This window comes from Cornus florida, unplaced genomic scaffold (genome assembly GCF_030987335.1).
Source record: "Cornus florida cultivar Cherokee Brave unplaced genomic scaffold, ASM3098733v1 CherokeeBrave_3.0.0_Hap2_Chr01, whole genome shotgun sequence".
Classification (NCBI taxonomy): Eukaryota; Viridiplantae; Streptophyta; class Magnoliopsida; order Cornales; family Cornaceae; genus Cornus; species Cornus florida.
In genome coordinates this window covers 72,382,350-72,410,314 of record NW_026775571.1, presented here as the reverse complement: position 1 = coordinate 72,410,314, position 27,965 = coordinate 72,382,350, and the positions used below count along the sequence as shown (strand labels likewise).

Sequence of the window (27,965 nt, the reverse complement as noted above, 5' to 3'; positions counted from 1 at the left end):
CGGGATGGGGCGGGTAACCACGAGGTGGGTTAAATTGCCATCCCTAGTTAGGAAGCTCCAATTCTTGTGAATTTGATTCACTTTTGTAGACGGGATAGCATCAATTCTTGAAAGTTGCCCTTGAAGGTTCCTCTTTGGACCTCAGAATAGAAAGAAGTTACTTATAATAAAATAATAATAAGGTGTACATGTGTGATTTATATTCAAAGAAGATCAAATGGTGCATTTGTTGATTGTTCATGGACTAATAATAAATGAACACGTTATATTTTTATTATAAAATAAAATATGAAAATTTAATCTATCATCTGTGACGTGGTAGATGAGCATTTATTTCACCATATGTCCATATATTATTTGTCCAAATCAACAGTCAAGATTGTGTGTACATTCTCACTAATGACAACCTAACTATTGTCCTGAATAAAAACCTGGCATGGTACACTAGTATGTTCAAAAAATGATTTTGTCAAAATCATTATTCTAAGACTAAATTTAATGTGTTGACTCTCCATTTATTGTGTGGGTTGACTCTCTTGTGTTTTTATGAAAATCCAACGCTATTATTTCAAATTTTCCGTCTAAGACAGTAAATACTTGAAATAATTTATTGGCGCTTTAACTTAGTATGTTATTTTTAAGAAGAAAAAAAAATTAATAGAATTGAGAGGGTGTGAGTACCAATTAAAAAAATATTAAAAAAGAATGCCCCATCCATCTTGAACCCGACCCACTGGCATCCCTCACGCGCCAACACCATAAGGCATGGGAAGATAATTCGATTCCTACAGATGAAACCCATTCCTCACGTCAGATGCATTGACTTCCCAATGTTACCCAATCAACAAGTTTAAACCCGACCCGAGTCAACCAGTCCACCCATTCCGTATTGTTTTTTCGTTAGAAATTGGTATGAAAATAAGGCAATGCAAAATCAATGGGCGTAAACAAAGTGGGTTTGTTATTATAACAGTTACAAAACTGGTTTCAAATTCTCGATTCCCTTGTAGATCCGTTGCTCCATAGCTTTGTTCGGCAGGAATTTCTCTCTCTCTCTCTAAGCTGTCGCTCTTCCTCTGACCATGGCGTCCCCAATGAAAATAGTGTTCGGATTGCTAACATTTGTCACTGTAGGAATGATTATCGGTAATTTTCTGATCAATATATATACATTTTTATGTATTTGTGTATAGTATATGTGTTTGTGCGTGGTATATATTTGTTGTTTGTATACGTGTATCACTGTATGATTTGGATCTATTTTATCTATTTTTGGCCTTTTATATAGTTCTTGTTTTTTCTTGATTTTGATGCTTGGACTAGTTATCTATATGATCTGTGTTCTTACTCTTTGTTGGTTAGCTAAAAAAATCAAGGGAAAAAAAACTAGAAAAGTATTTCAAGCTTTGATGTTTATGTTAATGATGGAAAGTCAACTTATTTAAGCCGAATAGTTGTTGTAGAATGGGCAGTTGAGCAGTGGGTTCTTTATTATGATCAGTCTATAAATGGTAATATTTGTCTGCTATTGCCAAATTGTTGATCCACTGAAATTGTGAGCTTTCTAATGGAATTTTGTTAGGTTACAGTAGATAAAGGGAATGATATACTGAAATTAAAAATAAAAATAAAAAATCATAAATTTACCAACATGTCTTAAAAGCTTTTTGTTCTAAATTGACTGAATAATTATTGGTTCATTCCTTATAAGTTAAGACAGATTAGGATATGGATCTGTTTTGAGTTGGCTTGTTTTATGCCTTCTCATGTTTTAGTCACCTAATTGGTGCTGCATATTCAAGGAGGATCGAGTCAATGCATGACTTGTTGGAGTATCCTCCAATGACTAGGAAATTTTGGGCTTTACTATTGAATCAATTTGGGATGAGTTGAGCTTTCCTAGTCGGTGACTCCTCTGTGCTCTAGCTCGGGAAGAGGTAGGGTTGAGAGAATGAATAGAAACCTGGCATATGGCACCACTTTGTTTGATGTCGTGTATCTAGAGAGTAAGGAACAGGAGATCGTTTGGTGGCATGCATGGGTTTTAAGTTGAAGAGTAACTTTGAGTCCTTTGTTAGGATGGTTGACAGGTCACATCTATCAACCTGAGGAGTCCTTGTCAGATTTTGTAGATTATATAGATATAAGTAGCTAAGTTATGTAGGTTATCACCGATAATTCTAGTATACATGGGATGTGCCCCATCTTAAACACCTTTGATGTAATAGCCTTTAGTTGTAAAAGGTATCAGTTCACTTCTTCGGCATGAGAGTTATTTATTAACTTATTATGCTCAATATAGCCAAGGCAACTCAGTGACACTATTTTGTCTTGGTGAGGAATAGTTTGATTTATGTTAATATTTTGCCTATATCTATCTCTATGAGAGTTTGAACGTTCATAAAAATTGTTAATACGTGAAAAGATTTTTGAAGGAAAAATATATTGTATCTTAATATAAATTATAGATATGTTTCATTCTTTCTGCTGTTCTTGCTCCCACTAAGATTGAAATAGGAAATAAGTTTAATCTAAAAACAAAAAGAAAAATAATTGATCATTATAAATAGGAACACCTGAACAAGAAAAAGAAAAAAGAAAAATAACTAGAAGTTGAAACAGAGAGTGTGTACTGTTTTTTTTTGGCTAATTGCAACAGAAATGCACCATATTTTAGATGGTGTATATGTAGCACCATCTTGTAGTAGTATACTTTATATTGTGATTATCACTTTATGGTTGTGTTGGGTATGATTATAGAGTGCAGGTGGGATCTGTTTTTCCCCCAAAGACTTCTTACATATCACAGAGGTTTCGTAATTGTTGTACTGTCATTCGCAGGATGTGCCCTTCTGAACCTACTCCTCTTTGATTGATCACGAGCTGAGAATCATATTCATCATACAGTTCCTCTGATGTTTTCGTATCTATATATATTTATTTTATATTCTAGCTAGGGTAGGAAAAAATTGCAACCAAGTTTTTCCTTCACCTTCTGTCTAATCGCCATGAGCTCATAAATCTAGTAACAACATGAGATTGATGACTGTTACATATTCTATATCGAAGTGAATCAAATCAACCCATCTTTTGTCTAAATAAACTCAAAATAGAATCAAATTAGCCATCTTGTTTAAATGAAATCATCCTTAGTAGAACACCAGCTGCTTGCAGCAAGATTCTTTAAATGAAGAATATGTTTACTACAAGAAAAGGGACTTTCAATATTTATTTTGAGGGACGTTAATTGCATTTTAAGATGTAAGAAGATCATTTACTTAATAAAACAGTTAGTAGAGAATTGTAGAAGTAGAAAAAAATATCTGCACATAGTTTTCTTAGACTTAGCAAAGACACATGATAGAGTACCAATGGATGTAATTTGGTGGACTTTACGAAGTAAATAAATCATATAAAGTTTTGTATGTGCCTGTTTTTCGATGATAGCTGAGAGATCAAAATATCTGGGATATACCACTAAAACAATATGAGGAATACAAAAGAGTGGATTGAGGGAGAGAAAACCAGCCCAATCTGAGGACTGAAGCGATGGTAGAGAAGACGAAGCCTGGAGTATTGTCAGAGCCAGAAATTCTTGTTGTTCTTTTCTGCCTTTGCTATCTCTATATAGTCCTTAGGTTATTTAGGTGGTATTTGTTGGGCTCCAGATCAGATGAGTCAGGGCCCATGTCCCTTTATGGATCATGATGCCCTAATCCCCGTTCCTTCGATTCTGCTACCAAGTGTACGATTTTCCTTGAATGACCTAAATGGGGGCTAGCTGTAAAGGTTTCTGTACTTACTCCAGCATGTCTTTCGCTTTTATCCTCAAATTTGGTCCTGCCTTAGCAAGACTTAGCTAATTTTCCATCCTCCATTCCAAAGTCCTTTCTGCGTTCCCCCTGGTATCGAAGAGTCCTACCATTACTCTTCGTTGTTCATTTTACTTAGGAGAATGCGGTTTGGTCAGATCGGGGATCAAGACCCGTCGACCGATAGTTTGTGGCTTGGTCGGATCGAAGTTCAAGGCCCATCGATCGACAGTTTGTGGCTAGGTCCGATCGAGGTTCAAGGTCCTTTGATCGATAGTTTGTGGCTTGGTCGGATCGAGGTTCAAGGCCCGTCGATCGACAGTTTGTGGTTTGGTCGGATCGAGGTTCAAGGCCCGTTGATCGACAGTTTGTGGCTTGGTCGGCTTGAGGTTCAAGGCCCGTTGATCGACAGTTTGTGGCTTGGTCGGATCAACTTTTGCTGAGTTAGGATTCCAACATCGACCAGGTGTTGGTCAATTTGTCTTCTTGTTCGAAGCTGGTACTGATGTGGGGTCAGCTTGATTTAACTCTCGATGACGTGGCCTAAACCACATCCACAAGTTTATATAAGTTATTTAGATTATATATATGGATACAAAGATTATAGTTAGTTTTACATGTGGATAAACAGATGATTTTTCTATAAATGTAGGATTACACTAGGATCAACGCCAAGCTCATATTTATTCCTTGTACTTTTAGATAAAATAATGACAGACTTACAACGAGACTTTCCATTTTGCACATTGTTTGCCGATGGCATAATGTTTTTGGATCATTCTAAAGAAACCCTAGAAGAGAATTTAACTAGAGTCAAAAGGCTAAAAACTGATTAGGACTAAAACATAAATTGTGGAATGTAAAATTTAGTAATATTTCAAAAACGATTGATAAAATGGCGATAACAACTCAAAACCAAATAATCAAAATAACTAATTCAGCAATTTAGGATCAACTATATTAAAAAGATGAAGAGATAGATGGGATTAAAATAGTAGGATTGAAACAATTTGGACATAATGGTGGTAGACTAGTGGTGTCTTATATGACAAAGAATATCAAATAAGTTTGAAAGGAAAATTAAGAATTAAGATTATATTAGCATATTCAGTGTTTCAGAAGATTCATTAGTCACATGTGAGCATATGTTGCAAAATGTCATGCACGTGTGAAATTAAGAATTTTATTTTAAATGATGGATTTCTCCAAGAAACATTGGACATGTGTCCAGGATTGTTTGAGAAGTGTCGGTGTTGAAGTAATCTCATTCATGTCGGTGACGTCGGTCTCTTATCCAATGCTTAAGATTCATCAATCACATGTTGGTAGTAACTAATTAAGGGCTTGGAATGTTCAGTGGGCGGTAAAGTTATTAAAATTATAGTTTTTTATTTTTATTTTTTATTATTTTTATTTTATTTTTATTTTTATAAATATATAAGCCTTCAATGTGTTTTTCCTTATAATTGCAGTTTCCTTCATATCAAAAATCATACCGACTTGGGGCTTTTGAATAAAAAAAGAGGGTTTGAGGTTCGTTAGTCACATGTTGGCAAGTGTTCAATAAGTGTTGGCCATGTATGCAATGTTAAGAATTTTATTTTAAAAATTTGGACACGTTCAAAATATGTCAGTCAAGCGTACGCGGGTGTCGAAAAAGTGCTTGTGTCTGAGATGTGCCCGACTATTTTACATAGACCTCTATTACTTGGACTTAAGTATGTGTGTTAGGTGTGAGTATTTTGTCCAAGCATCGCAATTTGTCAAATCTCCAAATCTAAGAATACAGGGACATGACTAAAAAATTATATTGTTTAATTATTATTTTTTTTTTTTGTTAATTCACTCATTTTGAAGCAATAATGTAAGGAGAGGATCTTAATAAATGAGTTTACGTATAATTATATTATAAAATTTAATTTGTTGAATATGCTTGCTATTTATATGTCCAACTAGAGTCTAGACAGTTTAAATACCATTACCTATTTATACACCGGTACCACACAAATTTTTGGAGAATCATAGTAATTGTTGGGAAAATCACAACATGGAATCCAAATATGTAGAATTTCTTTAGAACAGGTACATTGATGAGAATATATCATATATAATTTAGTCTAAATTTTATGTTTATGCTTTCTAAATTTTAACTTGTTAGTCTTAATATTTTTTTTATAAGGAAACTCTAAATAACAATATATATAACATAAAAAACAATTACTATGTTAAATGTATACAGAGATTGATATATACATATTAAAATTACATATATTTGCATTAATTCAATATATACACACATACATTGTCTTGTTTTTTGCGTAATTATTTTAAAAATTTTGTTGTATTGCCATGATCATATTGTGTTGTCTCCTTATCCGGTATTGGTGTCTATCCTTCATACTGGCTTGTCCAAAAAATCATGAAATCTTAAATATTCTTTGATTTAGTAAAACATAGAAAACATAACTAAGCAATATGTTAACCTAAAAGAAGAATGGACAAGGTTTTAAAAAACTACAAAGAACATTTGCCTTTGGAGCCCATTGTTGAGGGACTATGCCAATACGTGGTGACTCGGGTGAGTCATAATGGATTTGTCCTGTTGTGGTAGTTATATACTTGGGAATGAAAATCACGGGTGACTCGATAGGGACTTGGGCCGATTCACCTTGACTTGGTCTGTTACTGCCTATAAACTTTGTAATGGCTGTGATAGCCGAATAACCAAATGCCAAATAGAAAAATCTACCCCATATTTTTATTCTCTCTCTAACAACCTTAGCTCACCTCTAAACTCATAGTAATCACTAAATATTGGGTAAATAACTCTGACCTCCCTTAATATTTAGGGTAATTACTACCGAATGAAGTTTTGGGAGTGATGAACAATGATGACCCAAGATATCTATTGAGGTTTTACCATGTTATTCTTCGTATGATTATATTCATTTATAACTTTTTTGTTGACCGAATTTACCAAATTATCCTTCTCTATTTTCTTCATTTGCTCACCATCACTATCTTTCTCTATCACATGTTTCTCTCTCTAGATCACTTCACTCCACTCCACTCCCATTGTCCCCTCTCTTGTTCTATCTTTTTTCTCCATCAGCAGCACCACCACCTCCAGTCATCTGCACCGCATAGTTTCAGTCTTTTCTGAAATTGCCCAACCAAAAATAGATGAGGTATGGTGCTTGAAAAACCAATTTCAATAATTGTGGGCTCCTATAATTGCTTTGTTCTTTGAAGTTTCAAGATAACCCTCTGGGCATATTTGTCATGGCAGCATCTGATGCATACTTCGTGTTGGAGTCCTCTGGATCGATATAATTAATTCCATAGGAAACATTTTTTATTCTTCAATGTCGACAATTTTAAATATACATAGTTTACTGACTTATAAATCTTGCAAATGTTAAAGTTTGGGAACGAAATAAACATAAATGCACGTGAGTTTAAGTGAGTGGCCCATTTGTGTTGGTTTCATGAAAATGCTTTACTTTGGCCGCGTCTTTTATGTAACATTAATGTTCACGCTTGGGGTTGATTTCAGACAATTATTAGTTTTAGTTTAGTATCTGCAGATTACTTTTAATTTTTTCTTTTTGAAATATAAGTGCTATTATAAAGGGATGATGTCTATGAAATGTGCTTGTAGTTGTCTTTTTCAGTGATGTGGTAAAACTTAATAGCAATGACATTTTGACTTTCTGATTTGCAGGAGCTTTATTTCAATTGGCATTTATTCGAAGATTAGAAGATTCGTATGGTAGATTTTCTCAATCATATCATCTTTCAAGAGATAAAAACTGTTTGAGTTTCTTTTATGCTTATAGCTTGGCTTTCAATGTGTTAATCTGTTCCACTATTTTGACATATTCTATAAAATTTAAATGTGACTAATTTTGTCATATGCTTCCTGAAAATTGCAATCTCTTGGTCTACGTTTATTATCTTGATTGGTTGGGCCATTAACAATGGTTGGTTTGAGGGGTGGATCAGAAATGGATCTAATTTTCGCTTTTATTTTGCACAATTTTTTTTTTTTGATAAGTAACTTTTATTTTGCACAAAATGACTGGTCTCAGGATCAAATTTGGATTCTCAGTCTTGCAGTCTTTCCCTCTTACATCAAGCAATGGTTCCTATGGCTGTGAAAACTTAATTTATATGGTTCTTCTTCCCTTAGAGATTTGTCACCCATTTCATTCAAGTCTGTTCTTTTTTCATAAACTGTTGCCTGAATGACTGTTTTGAGCTTCAAATTTTTTTTATTAATTAGTGAAAAAATAAACAGGTTAAGAAAATGGTTTTTGTTTTGAAAAGAGAGGTGTTTGTTGAGATTTTGAGAGTTATTTTAGGGAAATTTGAAATCAACATATTTGTTTGATTCATTTACCGGGAAAAAAACATATTTCTTTGATTCTCCTTTTCTGCTTTTAGGAAATCAATAGCTGTCCCATTTGAAATATTTGTTTAGCAGGTCTATGGTTTGAATCATCTTGGGTGCAAATAATTCCTTGATGGGGGGTGTGTGACTACCAACTAGGAAAAAAAAAATTTGTTTAGGATTTTGAAATAAGGTATTTGTTGGAGATTATCATAAGAGTGATTTTAGCCTACGATAGAATTTTGATTGGAGTGATTTATTAGATTGATTTTAGGAATCCTCCATCAATGTATTTCCATATTTGTCACTTGTATTCTTTCACCTATAAATAGAGGTGCTGATTGTAAACAATATGAAGGGAGAATATAATAAAGGTGATGTAGCCCTTTGGGCTTTCTGTGCCTATCCTTGTGTTCTTCATGTTTAATTTCTCTCTTCAAGTTTTATATCTTTCAACAGTATTCATACAAAGTTTTACAATATTGTTTGGTTTTGGTTTTTGAAGACAAATGTTACCCATAAAATAGTCATCAGTCTTTTGTTACCCATAAAATAGTTATCAGTCCTTTGTAATTGACCAATGTTAATGCAACCTACAAGTTACATATTGTTTGCTTTCCAAAAATTGTTTAAGAAACAGATTTTTCTCAAATGTAGATGGGGAAGTTGCTATTCAAATCTCACCAATTACTTGCGTTATATTTAGGTATTTGTTTTCAGCACAAATTTGAGGGATTTGACTTAGCTATCATTGAATATTGTTGTAAAGACTGTTTCATGGTCCTTATTGGTTCTGAAGAAATAAGTTTTTATGGTTCTCTAAGTTCATGTCTTGATTTTATTGTATCATTATAGGAATGGACCCTTTCAAGCTTCATTTTTATATTAATCATATCAACTCAAAAAGATTTTTCCAAACTATTTGGGGTTCGATACATGAATTCTATTTTGCCATTCTGCTACATCTAAGGCCATAGTCTCAGTTAAACCACATGATATTGTATCTTTACTAACTATATTAATTCATAATAGTTTTGGTCTTTCCCTTCTACTTCTCCCAGAATTACCCTCAATCAGAACCACATCACTTTTTCTCCTCAGTAGTGTAGTTATTGACCGTCACTGCACATGGCCAGACCATATTAATCCATTTTTCTCTCATTTTATCTCCAATTGTATCTATTTCAACCCTTTCATGAATATATTATTTTCTAATTTTATCCTTTATTGTCTTGCCTCACATCAATCATAATTTCGCATTTTGCCCATTTTTAAATTAATAAATTTGAATCATAAAAAGAAAATTATTTTTGTTTCTGAGAAAAGAGGTGTCCTGATGAGGTTTTGAGTCCTCTCATGATAGTATGAAATCAACTTATTAACTTCCGAGAAAAAAAAAATTCAACTTATTTGTTTGGTTTTACTTTTTTTTCTCTTTGAAGAGAAAATAGTCATCCAATTCTGAAGTATTGATTTTTGAAAATAAAGGGTTAGATACAAAAATTTGGAGTCTCTTTTTATTTTGGTTTTGAAGATAAAGGTCAGCTATAAAAAAATTCTGAAAATATTTGATGCTTGGAAGTCACTTTGTCAAATCTTTGCAACTAATAAATGCCAATACAGAAGTCAGGGTGGATTTTATTCATTGTTCAATTTTTTTTGAAAGAGCAGGAATTCCTCAAATTTAGTTTGGCTCAATTTGAACTTTGTTTCTATATGTAAAAAGTATCATTAGAAAGCACGGTAAATTTTATGCTTGAGAACCAACATAGGAGATCCAACCACTTCAAAATGACCTCTTGCTCCATTCACACCAGATAGGCAAATACTCCATCAAGCACACTACAGAACAACCTGTTACAGTCTAGTTATCACTATAAAAGCTGTCGACGTCACTGGTGTTTTGACCGTGATCTAGACTTCATCAACAAAATAGATAGAATAAGAATGCTCCCAATTCATGGCCATTGGACAATGCACCGACTGAAAATTAATTTTGTCTCACTTGCACATGCGGCACATGTCAATTATCAACTTATTCATCTTCCTCAAGTGATCAATTGCAAGAATTTTCCAAAGTGCCATTGTCCAACCAAGAAATCCGACTTTTCCTATTTTCTTTGTGTTCTGTGTGTGTTGAGGGCGGGGAGAATCCTTTTGTGCCCTAAAACAGATTCCAAGGAGTCAAATCCTTTTCCTGATTTGATCATGCAACCTTTGCATTTCATCATCCATTGTTTCACCCTTTGCATTGCTCTTCCCAATCTGTGGTATAGGAGCCAAATCATAAAAAGGAGTTTGTTGTCTTCAATATGAAGGTGGACTTTTTCCGGTAGTTCGATTCTTACAGTAATTATAGGCAAATTCCCATTGCTTTGGGTGTTTGCCAACCAAACACCTCATATATTTCCCAAACTTCTATTGATTACCTCAATTTGTCCATCCGTTTGAGGATGGTAGGAACTACTATACTGCATCCCAGTTCCTAATTTTTCCCACAAGGCTCTCCAGAAATGTGACAAAAACTTGGATTCTCGGTGTGATGTGATTGTTTTTGGCACTCCATGCAAGCGAACAACTTTCCGGAAGTAGAGATTTGCAATAAAGATATTTTAATAAGGAAAGGACACTTACAAAATTATCCTTTTTAAACTTCCCCAAATTAGCAGTTTAAGTTTAGAATTTTGGAGCATTAAGTTTGGAATTTTAAAAGGACATGCATCAAAATAGTCGGCATCTCTGAAAGGGAAACTTATTTTGGGATGGAGGGAGTAATATTCACTATAAGGCAACTGTGCATGAGCTTCAACAAGCTGTGTTGTTGCTGCAACTGAGCAAAGCTCAAACTGTATACAGGCTTCTCAGTTCACTTATCAGCAAGGCTTCATAAATGTTAAGACAATTTTCTAGATTAATCTTTCTTGAGATGGAAAACTATATGTGAAGTGTATTTATTCCTCCATGTTATAAGTCCAACGTGCTTACATTGTTTCATTTCAATTACTATATTTTTCATTGTGGTTCTACTGTTTTGCGGATGGATCTATCAACATAACATTCTTCTGTTCCATTTTTTGTTTATCCATATTGTTGCTTTTAGAATTTATTATAGAACCTATTACAATGCCTTTAACTATATATATATATATATATATTATTTATTGAATGATAATTTGTATCCTTTTCAGGCACTGATTTCCCTTCACATAGAAGAATGCATGAAAGTCAGAATGTTGTCAATCTGCAGTTGTCAGGAGGTCAGTATGGTTAGTTTCCGTTGGAAATATGCATGAATTCATGTGGTTGAGTTATGCACAAGAAAATAATAACATCAGCCAATATTTTCATCTATTCATTTAAAACTTTTGGATAGAGATTTGGCTGCAGTTGAGAAAAGAGTTAAAAGTGCTAAGTCGAGTTTTCTTATTTACGATGAGGTTATTATTATTATCTTTTTTCATATATATATTTTTTTGCTGTCTGAGTAGAACCTATTGCACTACTTTTGTTTGTCACACCAACTCAATTGTTATTTTGATGACATGCATTTCAAAATTTTGGATCGCATTGTAAATTCTGTACTCATGATTAATTGATTTTCAGTAGCATAAAGATTGCATCTGCATTTTACTAAATGTTTTCTTTGATTTCAGGCATTTCTCATTGGGCTAATGACAAGGACGCCGTTATTTTACGTCTTGGATATGTATGTTCACAATCTTTGTACATACATAAATGGCTTAATGCTGGGTCTCTCATTATGTGTTGTGCAGGCAGAAGCAAATCAACACAAAGATCCAATCACGAATTTTATCAATAAATAAATAAACTCAGAAAGGAAACAATATATAATACTGTTCAGCAGAACATGTTCTACATCCAAGGATGTTTAGACTCATCAACTACACTCACTTCCCTGCTCATCCAGTTCTCTTGAAGCAAGTCCCACTTTATAGCCTACCTTTGGTGAGATCTGGTCTCTGCACAACTCATCTCTGTAATTCCTTTGGAACCCTTAAAGGCCTCTCTCCTCACGAATTAAATTTCTCTTATCAGATACTTATGGGTCCTAATCCAAGTTCCAAGTTGGACAAAGAATATAATTTCTTATTACCCAGCTTAAACTTTTCTGACAAAAAGCAACTCTACAATGGAAACCTTATTATAATAGGACGTTGAGACAACATCATGTACCCCCTACCTATCAAATTTGAAATAAGGAAGGCAGCATAATGTGGAATTATAGCAGAGGATCCAAAAAAGATAATAAAGGTCATTGCCTAGTGCTGGTCTGGCCTAAGAAGGGAAAGAATGGAGATAGACCTAGCCCTTCATGTTATGTTACAAAAATTGATACTTGAACGTGCTTTTTTCGGTTTTTTGAACACTAAATGAATTTACGCAAAGAAAATTAAAACCATGAGGTTATATAATATATCAAAACCCAGAGAAGTGCTTGATATTTGTTTAGAACTGAGAGGTTAAGTCTATCGTTCATGATATGCACATTTTTTCTGTTCTTATGCCTTTCATTCTCTCATTCCTTTACACTTTGTTGGGATACTCTCCCCTTCCCCACCCCTCCTTTATTTGTACCTTTTATATTCAGTCCAAAGGTTTGAACTGTAATCAACTAGTTGCAGCCTTTGAAAGGTAATAATGTGTAGGAAAGTGTATGAAACAAGTTTAATATTCATGAGTCATACGCATTGTCTAATATTATGCTCTCAATGACACAGCTCGTTGTTAGACCTGCCTTGTAAATCAATCCAAGTCTCAACTTTTCCCAGCCTGAAATTATTCACAAATGAGTATGGCAAAGAATCTCATGATTGGTTAGCAGTGGTTTTCTTTGTGTGGATGTTTGGGGTGAGGCAATGCAATAAAACGAATTTGATTATTTAAAGACTGGAGGAGTGAAAACCTGTTATTTGTCACAAATTGTCATGAGTCATGGGCAAGACCACCATTGTGTCACTCACTCTCCTTCTCTCTGCATGCACTAATTCATCACACAATTATTATTATTATTTTCTTCTTATTTATAGATTATAACATATTTACTTAAGATTATTAATCATGCACATAGCCCTGCATCCTACCAGAAAAGATGAAAATGTAGGGAAGGAAACCCAAGTTCCAGCACGAAAGATATCCTAAACACCTAAATTAACGGAGTAGTGATAACCTATTTTATAGGCTTTGTCATGAATCAGATTCATGAACCCCATTTGCCATTAGCCAAAGTATGGATTGAATAGAAGAAAACATTTGTGTAGCTTGTATAGCTGCAGACTCATCACGGAAATTGCCTCAATGAAGTGATTTAACATTAATTCCTTTGCCTCTATGACCATCCAATAACCTGAGAAATCATCGTCCACCAAAATGGCTTCATCCCAATGATACCTCCACTTTAAGACCTTTAGGCACAGTTATCGCTGCTTTAGTAGTTTAATATAACCTACTTTGCTATGATCATTAAAAGTACCATCTGCTCCAATTTGCCTTGATTCCTGGTAGAATGTTTTCCGGTGTTTGGTTACCTTTTAAAATTTGTAAAATGATTTACAATGAAATGATTTTACACCAAAAGGCCAAAAATGACTTGTGGGATACAATTTCTGTAAAACATTTTATGAATTGAGTCTTGACATTACTCAACTTCCCGAGTGTCAAAACAGAAAGGGAGAGAGCTCTATCAATTATGACTGCTACTGCCTACTGGCAATGCTTTTGAGAGAGCTCCCACGATTATGATTGCTACTGAAAATGACTTCCTAAAACTTCCATTTGCCTTATATTTCTTTAATCTCTCTGATCACTGTTCTCTCTCATTTCTCTCGGCTCCCGCCTCCTCTTCATCAATAGATTTAATATGATGAAAATTTTACTACATATATATATGAAGAGCCATTGAAATTAAAGAAAAATGGAACTTTTTATTTTTTTAAAAATATTTTCAGTATTTATGCTGAACATGAATTTTTTTTTTTTTTAAAAAAAAAAAAATGTTTTATGGATAAAATACTTTACATGAAAAATGTTTTACAATGAATTTTTTTTTTTTTTTTTGTTACATCTAAACAAACGGAGTACTTAACCACTCTAAGAGGGGGTTTCAGTAAAATCATAGTTGTATCAGTGGGAGAGTTATATGAATAACCTGCTATCCAATCCAATTGAATTGACATAAGTACCACTTTAAGCTCAACCAAAGTCCAGAAAGAAGCCAAAAGATTTACTCTATCCCAAGTTTGATTCGAATCCTCGCACTTTTCTAAAATACTAGCATTTTCTCTTGGTCTGGATCACGCACATCATTAAAACGAGCAAACCTGGTTACATTTGCCTCTCTTACTCTTGCCTATCCTTTCAGAAATTATTTCTACCATTGTAACTACCCAAAGTCGGCCTTCCTAAATCCTATATCAACTCTACCAATGGGTCATTGCCATGAAGACTGAATGGTAGAGCAAAATTTTTTTTTTTTTCTTTTCAAAATATAATTTAATAAATAGAAGATGATACGGCACTATTGGCAGGGTGCTCCTTTTGCCTATTTGAGTCAGTGCTCATGGTGGGGCCATAGTGAGGGGTGGCTTAACCTTCTTTCCAAGTTCTTGCATCACCCACGCCAACACGCTATATATACATTTATGCAAAATTATGAATCCGAGGGCCAACAGGATCTGTCACAATAATCACTTTCTCTACACATTTTTTTTCTTATAACTAATTCACTAAAAGCAGCAAGGAGCTGCAACCTATGTACATGCAATATACACTAAGAAAGAAGATATGGATACTATCTGTGGAGATCATTTCATTGGTTAAATCTCCAATGAGCCGATGAGGAACTTATCCTTTTCAAATTAACTCAGAGGCAACAAGATTTTGTGCGCAAAGTTTGTTAATAAGAAAGAGCAAAAAGGACTAGAGAATAAGCACCAGCAACGGAGACACGACCTAAACTTGAGCATTTGGAGAATAAGGAGATATGTAGACATCATGAACAACTTCAAGAAAGAAGGCCAACTAAGTATTCTCCCCATAATTGAGAATCTGAGAAGAAAATTAGCTCTCAGCTGATTGTGCAAGAGGGGTTAAGTACTGTATTAGAAATGGATTTTGCTGTGGACTTTAAGAGTGGAAGATAACTGAAGGCAAACAAAATGGAGTTCTGCCCACCAAAATTATTTTTGAAAATCAGTTCTCTTCAGCCTAACATATGGGAATTAGTACCCTATGAGATAAACTTCTAAAACTTTGGTGATTTTCCAGCATCCCATCTGTTGCCTTGTATACCATATTTGCTTTTGATGTGACCAGATGCTAGAGCTAATTTCATTTTACCGGGAATTTTTACTAGTACATTGTAGTGAAGGCACTATCTCTACAAGTGAAATTTGCAAGCCTAATCCTCCCTGATATTTGGAGGGCGAAATCCTTCCCATTTAACTAACCTTTATGCTGCCTCTCTTAAAAAACATCCCCCAAAAAGAGTTGTTTTGCGTATTTTCTAATTTATAACCATTACTAACCGGCACTATAAAAGTAGTGGGGTAGCAGTTAGAAATGTTAAACAGGTCTTGATTATAAATATTATATATATATATATATATATATATATATATATATATATATATATATATATATATACTAGATTAAAGTGAGTCTACCACCTACTAAAAATGAAACTTCTCTTCTGATCATCTAGTCACTTCCCCTCTTGCTCCACCATGTAATATTATTTCGATTGCAATTACTACACAAAGCTGGGGAACTGCTAATGGAAGTTGGGAGGTCCTAAAGATGCGGCCATTTTGTCAATCTATTTTTCTGTAAGTACTATTTTTTATAATGAGTCATATTGAAGATGAGAGAAAAGTGGTGCATTTCATATATTGAAGATGAGAGCCCACAATCCTACTACCGATCACAAAACCTTCATGAGCCCTCATGATTTGACTTTAATAACCACTAGGTTGAGATTAAATATTTCCACCACCATTGTGAACAAAAAAAGTCAAGAGTGTGGTCACAGTAACTCATATTCTACTAGCTTTTTAAATCACCATTATGCTTCGCCATTGATGACCGCATTAAAATTCATTGATGTCAAGCAACCACTGATGCACATTTTCCAATCCCAAAACCTTTCTTCTCCAACACAATCTAAGAAAATCCAATTGCACATGACAGTTAACCTATTCAAAATCAATCTTGAAAATAATATTTCCTGACCACTTCTCTTGGAATTCTCAATTGCTTCTTCGACAATCACTGTGTGAAAAGATTGGTGACCTTTAACAAAAGCACTGTAGGACAAAGAATTGGTATTCTGGAGCTTCTCCTGGGTTTTAAAGACAAGTTTTTTGGGATCTTATAATAACATCGAGAAGCATATATGCGTAAAATATTTAATACAAACAAACATCTCATTTTTATCAATCCACAAATAGAGGAAGCTTAAATGAAGCACCTTATAACTATTAAGAACTTTACTGTTGAAAAACTTCGAATTATTGTCCTTCATTGTCTCCCAACAATCTTTTAAAATTGTCATTGGAAAACCATTTAAGCCCAAACGAATCGGCTCTGACTACACAGTGGCACACGCTTAACCCTTTTATGATTTAAACTTATTATCTGTCTTTTGAGTGCACTCTACCATTCAACTCTATTTGAGATTTGTTGAATTCTCAATTTGCTTTATTCAAAATATATTTTATTTCTTCCTTTCTTTTTCTTATTTTCTTTTTTCAGAAATAACTTTTCGTTAGTGCTGCCAGCCCGGTTCACAAATAGCTTATGATTCATCTTTCCTTGTTTATGTAGGTCAAACCTGAAATAATTGGCTGGTCGCCGCGAATTATTGTATACCATAATTTTTTGAGTATGGAGGTAGGTGAATTTTGCACCTCTTTCTTTCCCTTTTCTTTTCTTTTCTTTTTTAACTGCATTTTTCTGGTTGATATGTCTTTTGATGGGCTTAGTATTGCGTGGTATCTGTATGGCTTGTGTTAATGGGGAATAATACCATTTCTTTTTCCTGGATTATATTACACTTGTGTGTACAGAGCTAAGCTCAGCAACATAGAGATGACTTGATGAATGTAAAATACTGATGCTAAAATGAAATGTAATTGAGATTAATTCAGTACGGCTCATTCTTAAAGTTAGTACTTTTCTTATTGCTTACCATGTAACCACGGGGTGGCGATCAAATATTTTTAGAAAAAAAACTGTAGATCAGAAGGACCTTTTGATATTGTTGTAATGACGTGTCAGCTAACAATCAGAACATGTCTATTTTTTAATTTACTTTTAATATTCAAGATTTTCTTGATTAAAATTTATAAAAGCAGGTTTTGAATTTTAAAAATATTTTCCATGCCAAAAGCTTCGTTTGCATATATTATTTTCAGTATTTAGAGTTCTGCTGATTTTACATGTCCCTTTTAACTATGCCAAATACACCAAACTTCCCTTATCTATGGATCAGGCTTGTAAAATTCAATCCAGGAACTTTGTATGCAAGCTATTCAGAGACTTAATTAGTCATACACTGTTGCATTTGAAAAGTCCCATATATATATATATATATATTTCCGTTTCTTTTCTTTTTTACTCCTAGGGGTGGGCTGGTGAAGCAGGAAGTGTGTTGGAAATGGTTTTGTTCCTTTCAGTACAACTTTGTGACTGGTTCAACGTCTAATATTGAGAATATGCAAATTATAGCTCATTCCAACTCAAATTTAGTATGCTACTTTACTAGTTGGATCCCACGTTTTGGTTACGTGCTTTATATACTTTATTTTATATATACTGTGCAGGTTCCATTATGTTAATCTTCGAGATGGCTTACCTCTTACAATTGTGGACCATTCGGTAAATTAAGGAGGGACAAATATGTTTTTTGAGAAGAAAATTTTATCTTCTTCTTTAGTATGTCTAGCCGAAATTAGTAGATCTTTGGAGGATTGAGATGGACGTGATTGTGTCATTTTGCTATCTGATCTTAGTTACTCTATTTTAGATAGTTTTAGGCCTTTGGCATGGTTAGTTAATTTGGAAGAAAGCTCTCTTTACTTTCTTTGATATGCGACATAGTTACATGTGGATATTGTTCTTTAAGCAAGTTATCTTCACTCTCTGCCTCACACAAAAGTTTCACATATGGATATTGTTCTTTAAGCATGTTAACCTTCACTCTCTGCCTCACACAAAAGTTTCACATATGGATATTGTTCTTTAAGCATGTTAACCTTCACTCTCTGCCTATACAAAAGTTTCATTGTGTTGACCAAGCTGGTTGAATGCACTATGAGAATCTCTGATACCATGCCGAAGCTCTGATATTATATAGTTGCAGGCAAATCAGAAATTAGGTTTCAGATGGAAACAAAGAAAGGTGCAGAAAACCACGTACACAGAAAGCACAAAAAACGTATCAAGTGATTTTGCTTAAAGCTTCCATCAACGGGAAACGAAGAGTGAGAAGTTTCACTAAAAAGATGAAGAGACTACCAAAGTTTCAAATCCTGACACTCTCATACAACAGAATGACTCACTTTCCAAACTTCATAATAGATGCAGAAAACGACGTTCACAGAAAGCACAAAAAGTTCTAAGTGATTTCGCTTAAAGATTCCATCAATGGGCGAAGGAGATTGAGAAGTGTCACTGAAAAGATGAAGAGACTACATGGCTACTGAAGTTTCAAATCCTAACACACTCATACAACAGAATGAGTCACTTCCCAAACATCATAGTAGACCCTTGTTCATACCCAAATACGAGAACAAGAAGGATTCAAAGTAGGGATGATTCCCTGGATCACAACTGTATGGGTCAAATAACACTAGTACTTATCTTTGAACACCCATACTGGGCTTCTGATGCTATGAGTCCTCTTATTATTAGATTACCAACGTTGTTCCCAATTATGGGAGAACAAACTTTGCAGCCAAATCAGACCAGTACCATGCAGGTAAAAAGTAACACTACTGCTGACATTTGAACACCAGTAAGGGTCTTCAAATGCTTATTCTCTTCCAGGTACCAGATTGTGCCACGCTAGTTATGGGTCTTCTCCATTTGGAATGTAACACACTGTTCCAGCTGGAAAACAAACTCGGGTGAAACCAGCACCTACTTTTGTCTTCTCTTTTTGTCATGGGCATTGGAGTTGAAATCAAGAAGCATTACAACGAATGTCCTCTTGGCATTCACCGTCAATGTAGAAAATCAAACTATAAGCAATGCTTGCACTTCAGGATAGCATAGGAGAGAATTCACCCCCTTAATATTCCTAGGGTTTGTGGCATCAATAATTCTGATGGAATTACAGATGGCCATGACTGTAGAGTAAATAGAAAACCTTGGCAATATAATTACTATAACTTAGCAAAAAAATAAAAAAACTAAAAAGAACTTGAAAAAAAAAAATTAAATGGCTTAAAACAATAAAATAAACTACTAAGAAATTGAATTAGAAAAACATGTACTTGTTCTAAAACTTTCCTTGGCTGACAGGACTCTTTCAAGATAGAAACTTTCTACAAGGAAAAAGAAAAGCCAAATATATATACACTAATTCAATATATATAACCTATAAAAACTTCATTGATGATCTCTGGGCCTTCCCGCTATTAGATATTCCGAGTGCAGAAGCATACTCATGGTGAATACTCTTGCACTTTTTAGGGATAGTAATTCGTAGAAGATGATAGAAGGTCATTTTTTCATCAGTAGAGGAGCATGCGTGATACAGATACTCCTCCTGAAACGTTGTGCATCTGAGTCATCTGACACCCTGTCATTCATTGTTTCTTTGACTAGCTCTACTCACACTGAACAGTTTTCATTCAAGATTGAAATCATGGAACTTGTTTAAACCTTTATTGGCTAAAAAAGCAGCATTGCAAGTGTTTATCTTTTTTGTGTATTTTCAAGTTAGTTAAGGTGATTGTTTGCAATGTGCAGTAATTATATTATTCTCATAAACTACAAAGATCCTGTGTCGATGTTGCGTAGTTTGAAAGTGCAATTTTATTGACTTTGTAGGAATGTGATTATCTTAGAGCAATTGCCAGTCCCCGTCTTCAGATTTCTACTGTGGTGGATACAAAAACTGGAAAGGTGTGTGGCTTTTCTTTTTCTTCCGATTCCATTAGTTGAAATCTTGTGTTTCAGTTAACTTTGTGTAGATCTTCTGTAATGTTTCTTTTGATGATTCATGCGACCAAATGCTTTTTTCACTACGGGCTTCCATCAAAATGTTCTGTATTGTTTCTTTGTTGCTTATTGATTAATCTTACATCTATGTATTGTGTTTGCAATTATAGTTAAGACATTGAATTGGTGAATATTCAACATAAATTCTTATATCGATTGTCTTTGGTGTCACTTAGTTTTCATGCTCCATATTGTTTTGAATATAGAACAAGGCTTGCATGTGGTTGAAGCATATGGTTTATAGAAGAAGTTGTAAGGAGGGAAATATAGGTAAAAAAGTGGAAGATGGGCATCTAGTAATATGAGAAATTTATAGGATATTGGAAGGATACAGGGAAGGGATGGGAGGAATACTCCAAATTTGTCAATTTGTTGTTGGACAAGACACTCAGGTCCAGTTTTGGCTTGATGAATGATGTGAGATATTTCTTAATGGTTGTCTTCACTGTTTTTTCTGTATCACATATATTAGATTGGATTTTCTCTCTACCTCTAGAGTGATAAATTTAGTAATTGATTCTATGTTTCATCAAATAACAATTCTTCCGCCCCCCCCCCCCCCCCCCCCCCCCCTGATAGAGGGGTGGAGTGAGATCGTCAGTTCCATGGAGCAGGGAAGGATTAGGAATTCAAGGCTGTGTGGGCTTTCTTTGAGATGTTGTATGGCAGTCATGTGAGTATGGGTAGGTAGAAGACCCCAATATCGAAGGTGCAAGGTAGTGCCAATATTTGAGGTGACAACATTTTATAAAGTGCTCTGTGATGATGTAAGTGCTTCTGGTTTCCATGAAAAGACATTTGCTGGATGAAAGAGAAACTGGTGCCTTTTTTTTCCCGTGGACAACTGTGGTAGAGGCAATTTTGATTATTTACCTTTCGGGCTTGAAGGAGAAGATGCTTTGGAATCAGGGTGACATGCAGATTGGCAAAGCAAACTGTTGACTACTGTTGCTCCATCTTCAGGTTGCCAGAGGGTCCCTGTTCAACATATCTTATCTGCTGTATGTTGGACTATAAGTTGGTCGGTGAGAGTTGATGATTGTGGTTTACGGTTGGTGATGGGGGTTTTGAGGAGGCTTTGGCGGCTGTGTTTTTGCCTTGCATGGATTGTTTGGAAGGATAGGAGAGTGCATAAATTTGAAATGGTGGAGGTCTGCCATATCAATTCAACAAGTTAATGCTTAATTCTTTACTGTGATGTTGTGGCCCGAATTTGGTTCTGCGTCGCTTTGTGGCCCGCTTTTGACTTGATGAACCGTTGATTGAGGTTTGTGTGGGCCTAGGCCAGACAACCTGTTGGAAAATTTTTTGACCTGGTTTTTACTTGCAGATCATGGACCCTGTTTAGTACTCTCTTGTAATCCGAAATATAAGGGCGTTAGGGTTTGGAGTGGGACATTGAAAATCGCAGAAAGGAGAATGAGAGCAAGAGCTAGGGTTTGGGGTTAAAAATTATAATCTCCAGATTTTCTCATAGCGAAAACTTTCGCCTGATCTTCACTGTGGACGTAGGCTTTGCTGAACCACGCTAAATCTTAGTGTTCTTTGTGTGTGCCATGTTTATTTTTCTGTCGTGTTTCTTGATTGTTTCTTGGTTTGCTACATTTGTCATAACATTTAAATTTTTGGATTTGGGAAGAAATCACTTCATTATTTTCATTCCTTTATAGATTTTAGAAGAGACTTGAGTTTTCTGGTAGGAGCATAGGTTTTTGATTTCATGTACGTTTTATATGTCATGGTTGTGCTCCCTTCTGATGCTTTTAATTTAATAATACTTATCAAAAGGAAATAAGTTTCCAGTTGTTCTCATAGTAAATTAACTTATAAGTGAGAGTTGATAAGTAGTATGAAAGTGAGGAAGAAATCTCAAGACGTCTGTGCATATGTGCGCACGAGAGTGAGTAAATACGCTTCCATTGACCTAGAACGGAGAATAGTCATTACCCAACTCCATGTTCCATTGTTTTATGGACTCTAATTTCCCTGTACAGGGATAAAGACTATCAAGGCTGATTGGATTAATTTTCCAGTTATAGTTCTGCATGTACTGCAGTTAGTTTTATGTCATGAAATTATCTAAACAAGATCCTCCATTCACCAAAAAACTGCAACCCCCGGCTTTCAATTTTATTGTTTTGATTACTGCAAGTAATTCCATTAGATAGAATTAACTTCAGTCATTTGGTGGACTTTCTTCATCCCGATCTCGGGGGCTATTGCTTGGTGCAATAGTAAAAATTTGAATGAGCCTGTGGATGGCCTGTCTGTGCAAATAATGCCAGTGGTAGGTTTGTAGCCACTACCCAGTCACAACCTATCAGTAATCCACAATGGCGGAATCCACATTTGGATATTGGTGTGCATTTAGAAATTGAATTACGTGGATATTCAGGGCAGTATGCTGCCATATTCACCTTCTTTTGGTTGTGCTTCCTAAATATTCATTGAGTTGTTGAATATGGCAGTTTTTATTTTATAAAATTTAGTTCACATCCATATTGAAATTTTTTATTTTTATTTTTTTATCAATTTCTAGTTTCTACTTGAGATTGAGTCCAATGTCTGTGGAATGAAATCTTTACCTCAACCTAGGTTTAATATCTGTCTAGCTGTTCTATCATCAAAATCGTTTCGAAGGTTAACAATTTATGTGAAGACAGTTCACAAGTTTGATCGTATTTATATACAACGGTCAACAAGTTTTTTATTTTATAAAATTTAGTTCACATCCATATTGAATCATTAAATTTTATTTTTTTCAATTTCCAGTTTCCATTTGAGTCCAATGTCTGGGGAATGAAATCGTTTACTCAACCTAGGTTTAATATCTGTCTAGCTGTTCTATCATCAAAATTGTTTTGAAGTTTAACAATTTATGTGAAGACAGTTCACAAGTTTGATCATATTTATATACAACGGTTAAAAGTTGGCCAGTTATCATATGGAGATAGTTCACTATCATTGTTTTCCTTTTTTGCGGCATGATGTTTAAAAGTTATATGGGAAACGTGTTTTTATTTTCAGACTAGTTTGTTTTTTATCCCTGTAATCCCAAATTAGTACCTGATTGAATTTATTGTATGCCCATTTATAGGGAATCAAGAGTGATGTTAGGACAAGCTCTGGTATGTTTTTGAATCCTGAAGAGAGAAAGTATCCAATGATACAGGTTGGTACATTGGGAAGTTTACTTTAATTCTATTTCTCTCAAATTTCTGGATATGATGTACCATATAACATTCTGCATCAGTAGTTGAGTGCCGCATATCATATACTAATATCAGGCAAATGATTAACAATATCTTACTTTGTTTCTTGCACAATCAGGCAATTGAAAAACGAATTTCTGTCTATTCTCAAATACCAGTAGAAAATGGGGAGCTCATTCAAGTATTAAGGTGAGGATATTACTTAATTCCCTTTTTAAGTGTCTATATTAGCAGGAAGACTAATATGTTGCAGTATCAAGGCTAACATTTGCAGAAGCACAGGTACGAAAAAAATCAGTTTTACAGACCTCATCATGACTACTTCTCTGATACTGTAAGTAATTTACTCTTTAATGTTTTTATCACCTCCATCACATCTCTTTTCACCTGTATTAGTTTAATCTCCCTTTATGTTTATCTCATGCTGATGAGAGTATGAATGCTTTAATGGCAGTTTAACTTGAAGCGAGGTGGTCAACGAGTTGCAACAATGCTTATGTATTTAAGTGACAATGTTGAGGGGGGAGAAACATACTTTCCTGTGGTAATTATATTTGAACCTTGAATGCTTAAGTTGTGTTGTGTTGACCTAAATTTTAAGGTACCTCAATTAAAATTTTCGAAGTAAATTTCAACTACTATACCTGATGCTAAAGCATAGACATCTTGTTTTACTTTCCATTAGCTCCCTATGAAATTAACCTATACCACATTTCATAGAATAGTCAATTCTTTAATACCACATGTCATAGAATAGTCAATTCTTTGTTTCAAAGTCATGGTCGGCTTATATGAGGCAATGCATTAGATATAAGACTCAAAAAGTTACAAAGAACATTGTAAAAATTAAAAAGAAAGAAAAAATAGAACGCAAAATGTATCCATCACATAAAATAAGGTCATTAGCTAATGCGGTTCTCATTAATTGAGAGTGTTGGGAGGGACAGATTGGATCCATCAAGTAACCGAAAACAAAATATCTAGTATATAGGGCTCAAAAAGTAATGCAAGCTTCACCAAACTAGTCTACTGTCACTACATACGATCATTTTGTATAATAGTTTTGAACAAGAAGTACTGTAGAACTTGATTTCTAATTTTTCTTAGTTAAGCATGTCATAGTTCTACAAAGATCTAATGAATTTAAAAAAAAAATTAAAAATTAAACAAAAAAAATGTATACTTGTATTCTAAATGTATAACATTTCAATTCATAAATAATTTATAAATATGTGCAAAATTAAAGGATGATGATGATATCCAAATAAGTCAGAAAGTGAAAATGATGCATGCATTATTTGTTGAAGAAACTCAGATATGTTGCTCCAAGCCTAACTCACAATTGATATCCAAATAAGTCAGAAATTGAAAATGATGCATGCATTCTTTGTTGAAGAAACTCAGATATTTTGCTCCAAGCCTAACTCGCAATTGATGGTTGAAAAAGAACCAATACTTGGTGTATGAAATTTCCATGGAGAATTTGACTTGTATGCAGAGTTTGAATGTTTAAGAAGCAAGTAAATCAACAAGATCTCTCTGACTATTGGGTTTATGTTGCATAAATGAGGCGATGTCTTCTCAGCTGAATCTTGGTATAGCCATGAGACATCTTACAGGAGAATTTGTGAGATGCGGAGATGTGAGTCTTCTCGTGGTACCTGAAAAGATGATGTCATTGTCTCACGATACAGACCAAGATTGCATCATCCAACTAATTTTTTGTAACATGTCACATATTGTCTTGGATCCCTATGATTCCAAGAGGACTCAGCTATGTCGCCCTGGTATCAGGAGAGACTTGGAACCATCTTCCTGGTACCAGTTGCTGAAGCATCTGGTACTGTATTTGCTTGCTGACAAATGTGAGAGAAAAAAAAAAAAAAAAAACCCAAGTAAAATCTTTGATCAAAGACACAAGCGTCCTGAACAAGTTCTTCAAAAAGCATTACTTAGAATCACTCTTTCCATGAATTTCATCAATTAGACTTCATAGTTTGAAAATAAACTCTTTTTTTTCCAAGCAGATATTCAGTACTTCTTAAATACTCCAGCAATTTGTCATATCCATTTCAATTACTTTAGGTTACATGTCTAATAGGACTTGAATATTTGAAAGTGAAACTATTCTAAGTAGAATGTCATATGTTAGGAATGGCAACTGGGGTTCCAAATCCTTAAATTTCTTCATAAGAGAAGAATTTATGGTTTAGTCAAAATTTCATCTCCATGCAATATATTTCAGTTTTTCATTATCTTTTAAAAAGGGTATGTTGGTATCATACAATTGTTGTTTTAATTTACCATAGATATATTGTCAGGTCCTTGCTGTGTGTTTTCTTATTCTTTAAGAATTCGTCATCTTGCCATGTCGGTATCATAGTTTCATATCCATCCATTCATTTAAATATACCATTAAGTCATTCTGCCATAAAATATTAATTTTTTCAATTTTTATATAAGTTATCTTGTTATTTATATATCTATGTACTTGTTTGTTTATGTACTCAAATTCTTTCCATTGCATGGGTGTGTTACTAATTTTTGAATGATTTCAGGCTGGTTCAGGCGAATGCAGCTGTGGTGGAAAAATGGTGAAAGGGTTGTGTGTAAAACCTAATAAAGGAGATGCAGTGCTTTTCTGGAGCATGGTTTGTTTCCTTTGCATACTAATTTGATCATGTTTATCTTATTACAAATCAGTTGGAATCTGAAATTGCAATTAGTTTATGATAAATGAAAATTTTGGTTTGAGTGCCTAAATATGTTTCAGTATGTTTGGTTAGTTTGCTTGGTTCCCGTCAAAAGTATAAACAGTAGTTGAAATTTTTCAAAAAGGCCTGAGAATCCTCACCAAATTTTGGTACTTTGCTGCTTGGCAATCGGGCGAGTCATTCCAGTTGCTCTTTATGGTTAGACATTTAGGATTGGAAAATCATTTAGCATCTGACAGTTGAAAACGAGTAACTATTGTGTAAAAAGTTCCAGAAAAAATCTCAAATCAAAGTCGTAGATTAGGAGAAACAAGGGATGTCGAGATACATCTATTATTTAGAAATTTTTGAGGACAAGTTAGACCGTTCTGTGACTTATGGGAATGATTCGAGTATATTTTCATTATAATGTCCAACTCATTTGCAGTCCCTGAATGTAAGGCTGCCATGCTTGTCTGCAGAATAGCTGAAATTAGAAGGATTGCTTATGATTAAGCAAACATATCAGAAGAGAAGGAAAAACAAAAAACAAAAATTCATTGAAGTAAAATATAAACAAGTTGTCCTAATAAAAATGTGAAATACTGTCTGATTTCCAAGTTACATTACAAGAAGCACAATGATTGTTATGTACTTTTTGATCTTTAGATGGATTAAAAAATAGCTTGCATCTCATTATTACACTATGTGGTTGAATATTTTTTCAGGGGCTAGATGGACAGTCTGACCCAAACAGCATACATGGGGGATGTGAAGTACTTGGGGGGGAGAAGTGGTCAGCTACAAAATGGATGAGGCAGAGAACTACTTCCTAAATTCTCAATAGTTCTTCCATCTGTTAAAAATATAGAAAGTTTTTCTTTTCTCTTTTTTTTTTTCTTCCCTTTCATAATTAGTCATGATAGAGATAGCTTAATCCATACAACTGGGAAGTGTAAAACTAGCATCAGGTAAAGTAATAAATTTAGCTGAATAATAATTCACCGATCCAATTTGAACAAACCTTGTCCAAGAACCAAAATCGACGTCAGGCATCGTAAATCGTATAATCCAAAGGATTTGTATTACTGAGCAGGCATAGAAGATTGGAGTGGCACTGCAAAAGAGCACTTGGGTATATATCATTCAGTCTCCAGCTCCGGTATAGCTTTTTCAGTTTTTGTCACTTCAGGCATCTAAAAATGTGGTCTCTCCTGAGCATTTTCTGGTTCCCATTTTTGTTTTGGTAGCGGTTGCATTGATTCTATCGATCTTAAAAGTTGAAGGTAGTGCCTTTTCCAAATTAGGTTTCCATTCTTAAGTTGTACTTTGTGATAGTCCCATAGATGGTTAATAGAATGAATGAAATCCAATGGCAAGCAAAGAAGCTTGATTATCGAATGGCTCAAGGAAAACTGATCACTAGAAGAGGATTATAACGCTTGAGTGATTTGAATACTAGGTTGGTGCTTATTATCTACTTTGTAGTTCTGTACAAAATTTATAGAAAATTCTCTTCTCGTCTGTGGATACAGGTTGGGTTGTATTGAACAACATTAAATCTTTTTTTCGTCATGAGAAAATTTTAAATAGTATTCATTTTTGTTGTCTA

At 34.3% G+C, this 27,965-nt stretch overlaps 1 protein-coding gene across 1 annotated transcript; it reads left to right on the top strand.

Moving 5' to 3' along the window:
• The first annotated feature begins 908 nt into the window (after positions 1 to 908).
• On the top strand, positions 909 to 27,965 carry LOC132300338 (prolyl 4-hydroxylase 1). Its single transcript, XM_059797369.1, has 12 exons — positions 909 to 1,146; positions 7,537 to 7,584; positions 11,394 to 11,462; positions 11,859 to 11,911; positions 17,047 to 17,112; positions 20,278 to 20,352; positions 23,546 to 23,620; positions 23,779 to 23,849; positions 23,943 to 23,994; positions 24,115 to 24,204; positions 26,219 to 26,311; positions 27,082 to 27,965. Exons 1-12 carry the CDS (start codon positions 1,083 to 1,085, stop codon positions 27,187 to 27,189), a joined length of 864 nt encoding a protein of 287 aa, XP_059653352.1. The 5' UTR covers positions 909 to 1,082; the 3' UTR covers positions 27,190 to 27,965.

Coding starts and splice junctions, on each gene's coding strand:
- LOC132300338 (XM_059797369.1), top strand. CDS start 1,083: ATGGCGTCCCCAATGAAAATAGTGTTCGGATTGCTAACATTTGTCACT. Junction 17,113..20,277: donor ATAATTTTTTGAGTATGGAG/GTAGGTGAATTT, acceptor TTGACTTTGTAG/GAATGTGATTATCTTAGAGC. Junction 26,312..27,081: donor CAGTGCTTTTCTGGAGCATG/GTTTGTTTCCTT, acceptor ATATTTTTTCAG/GGGCTAGATGGACAGTCTGA.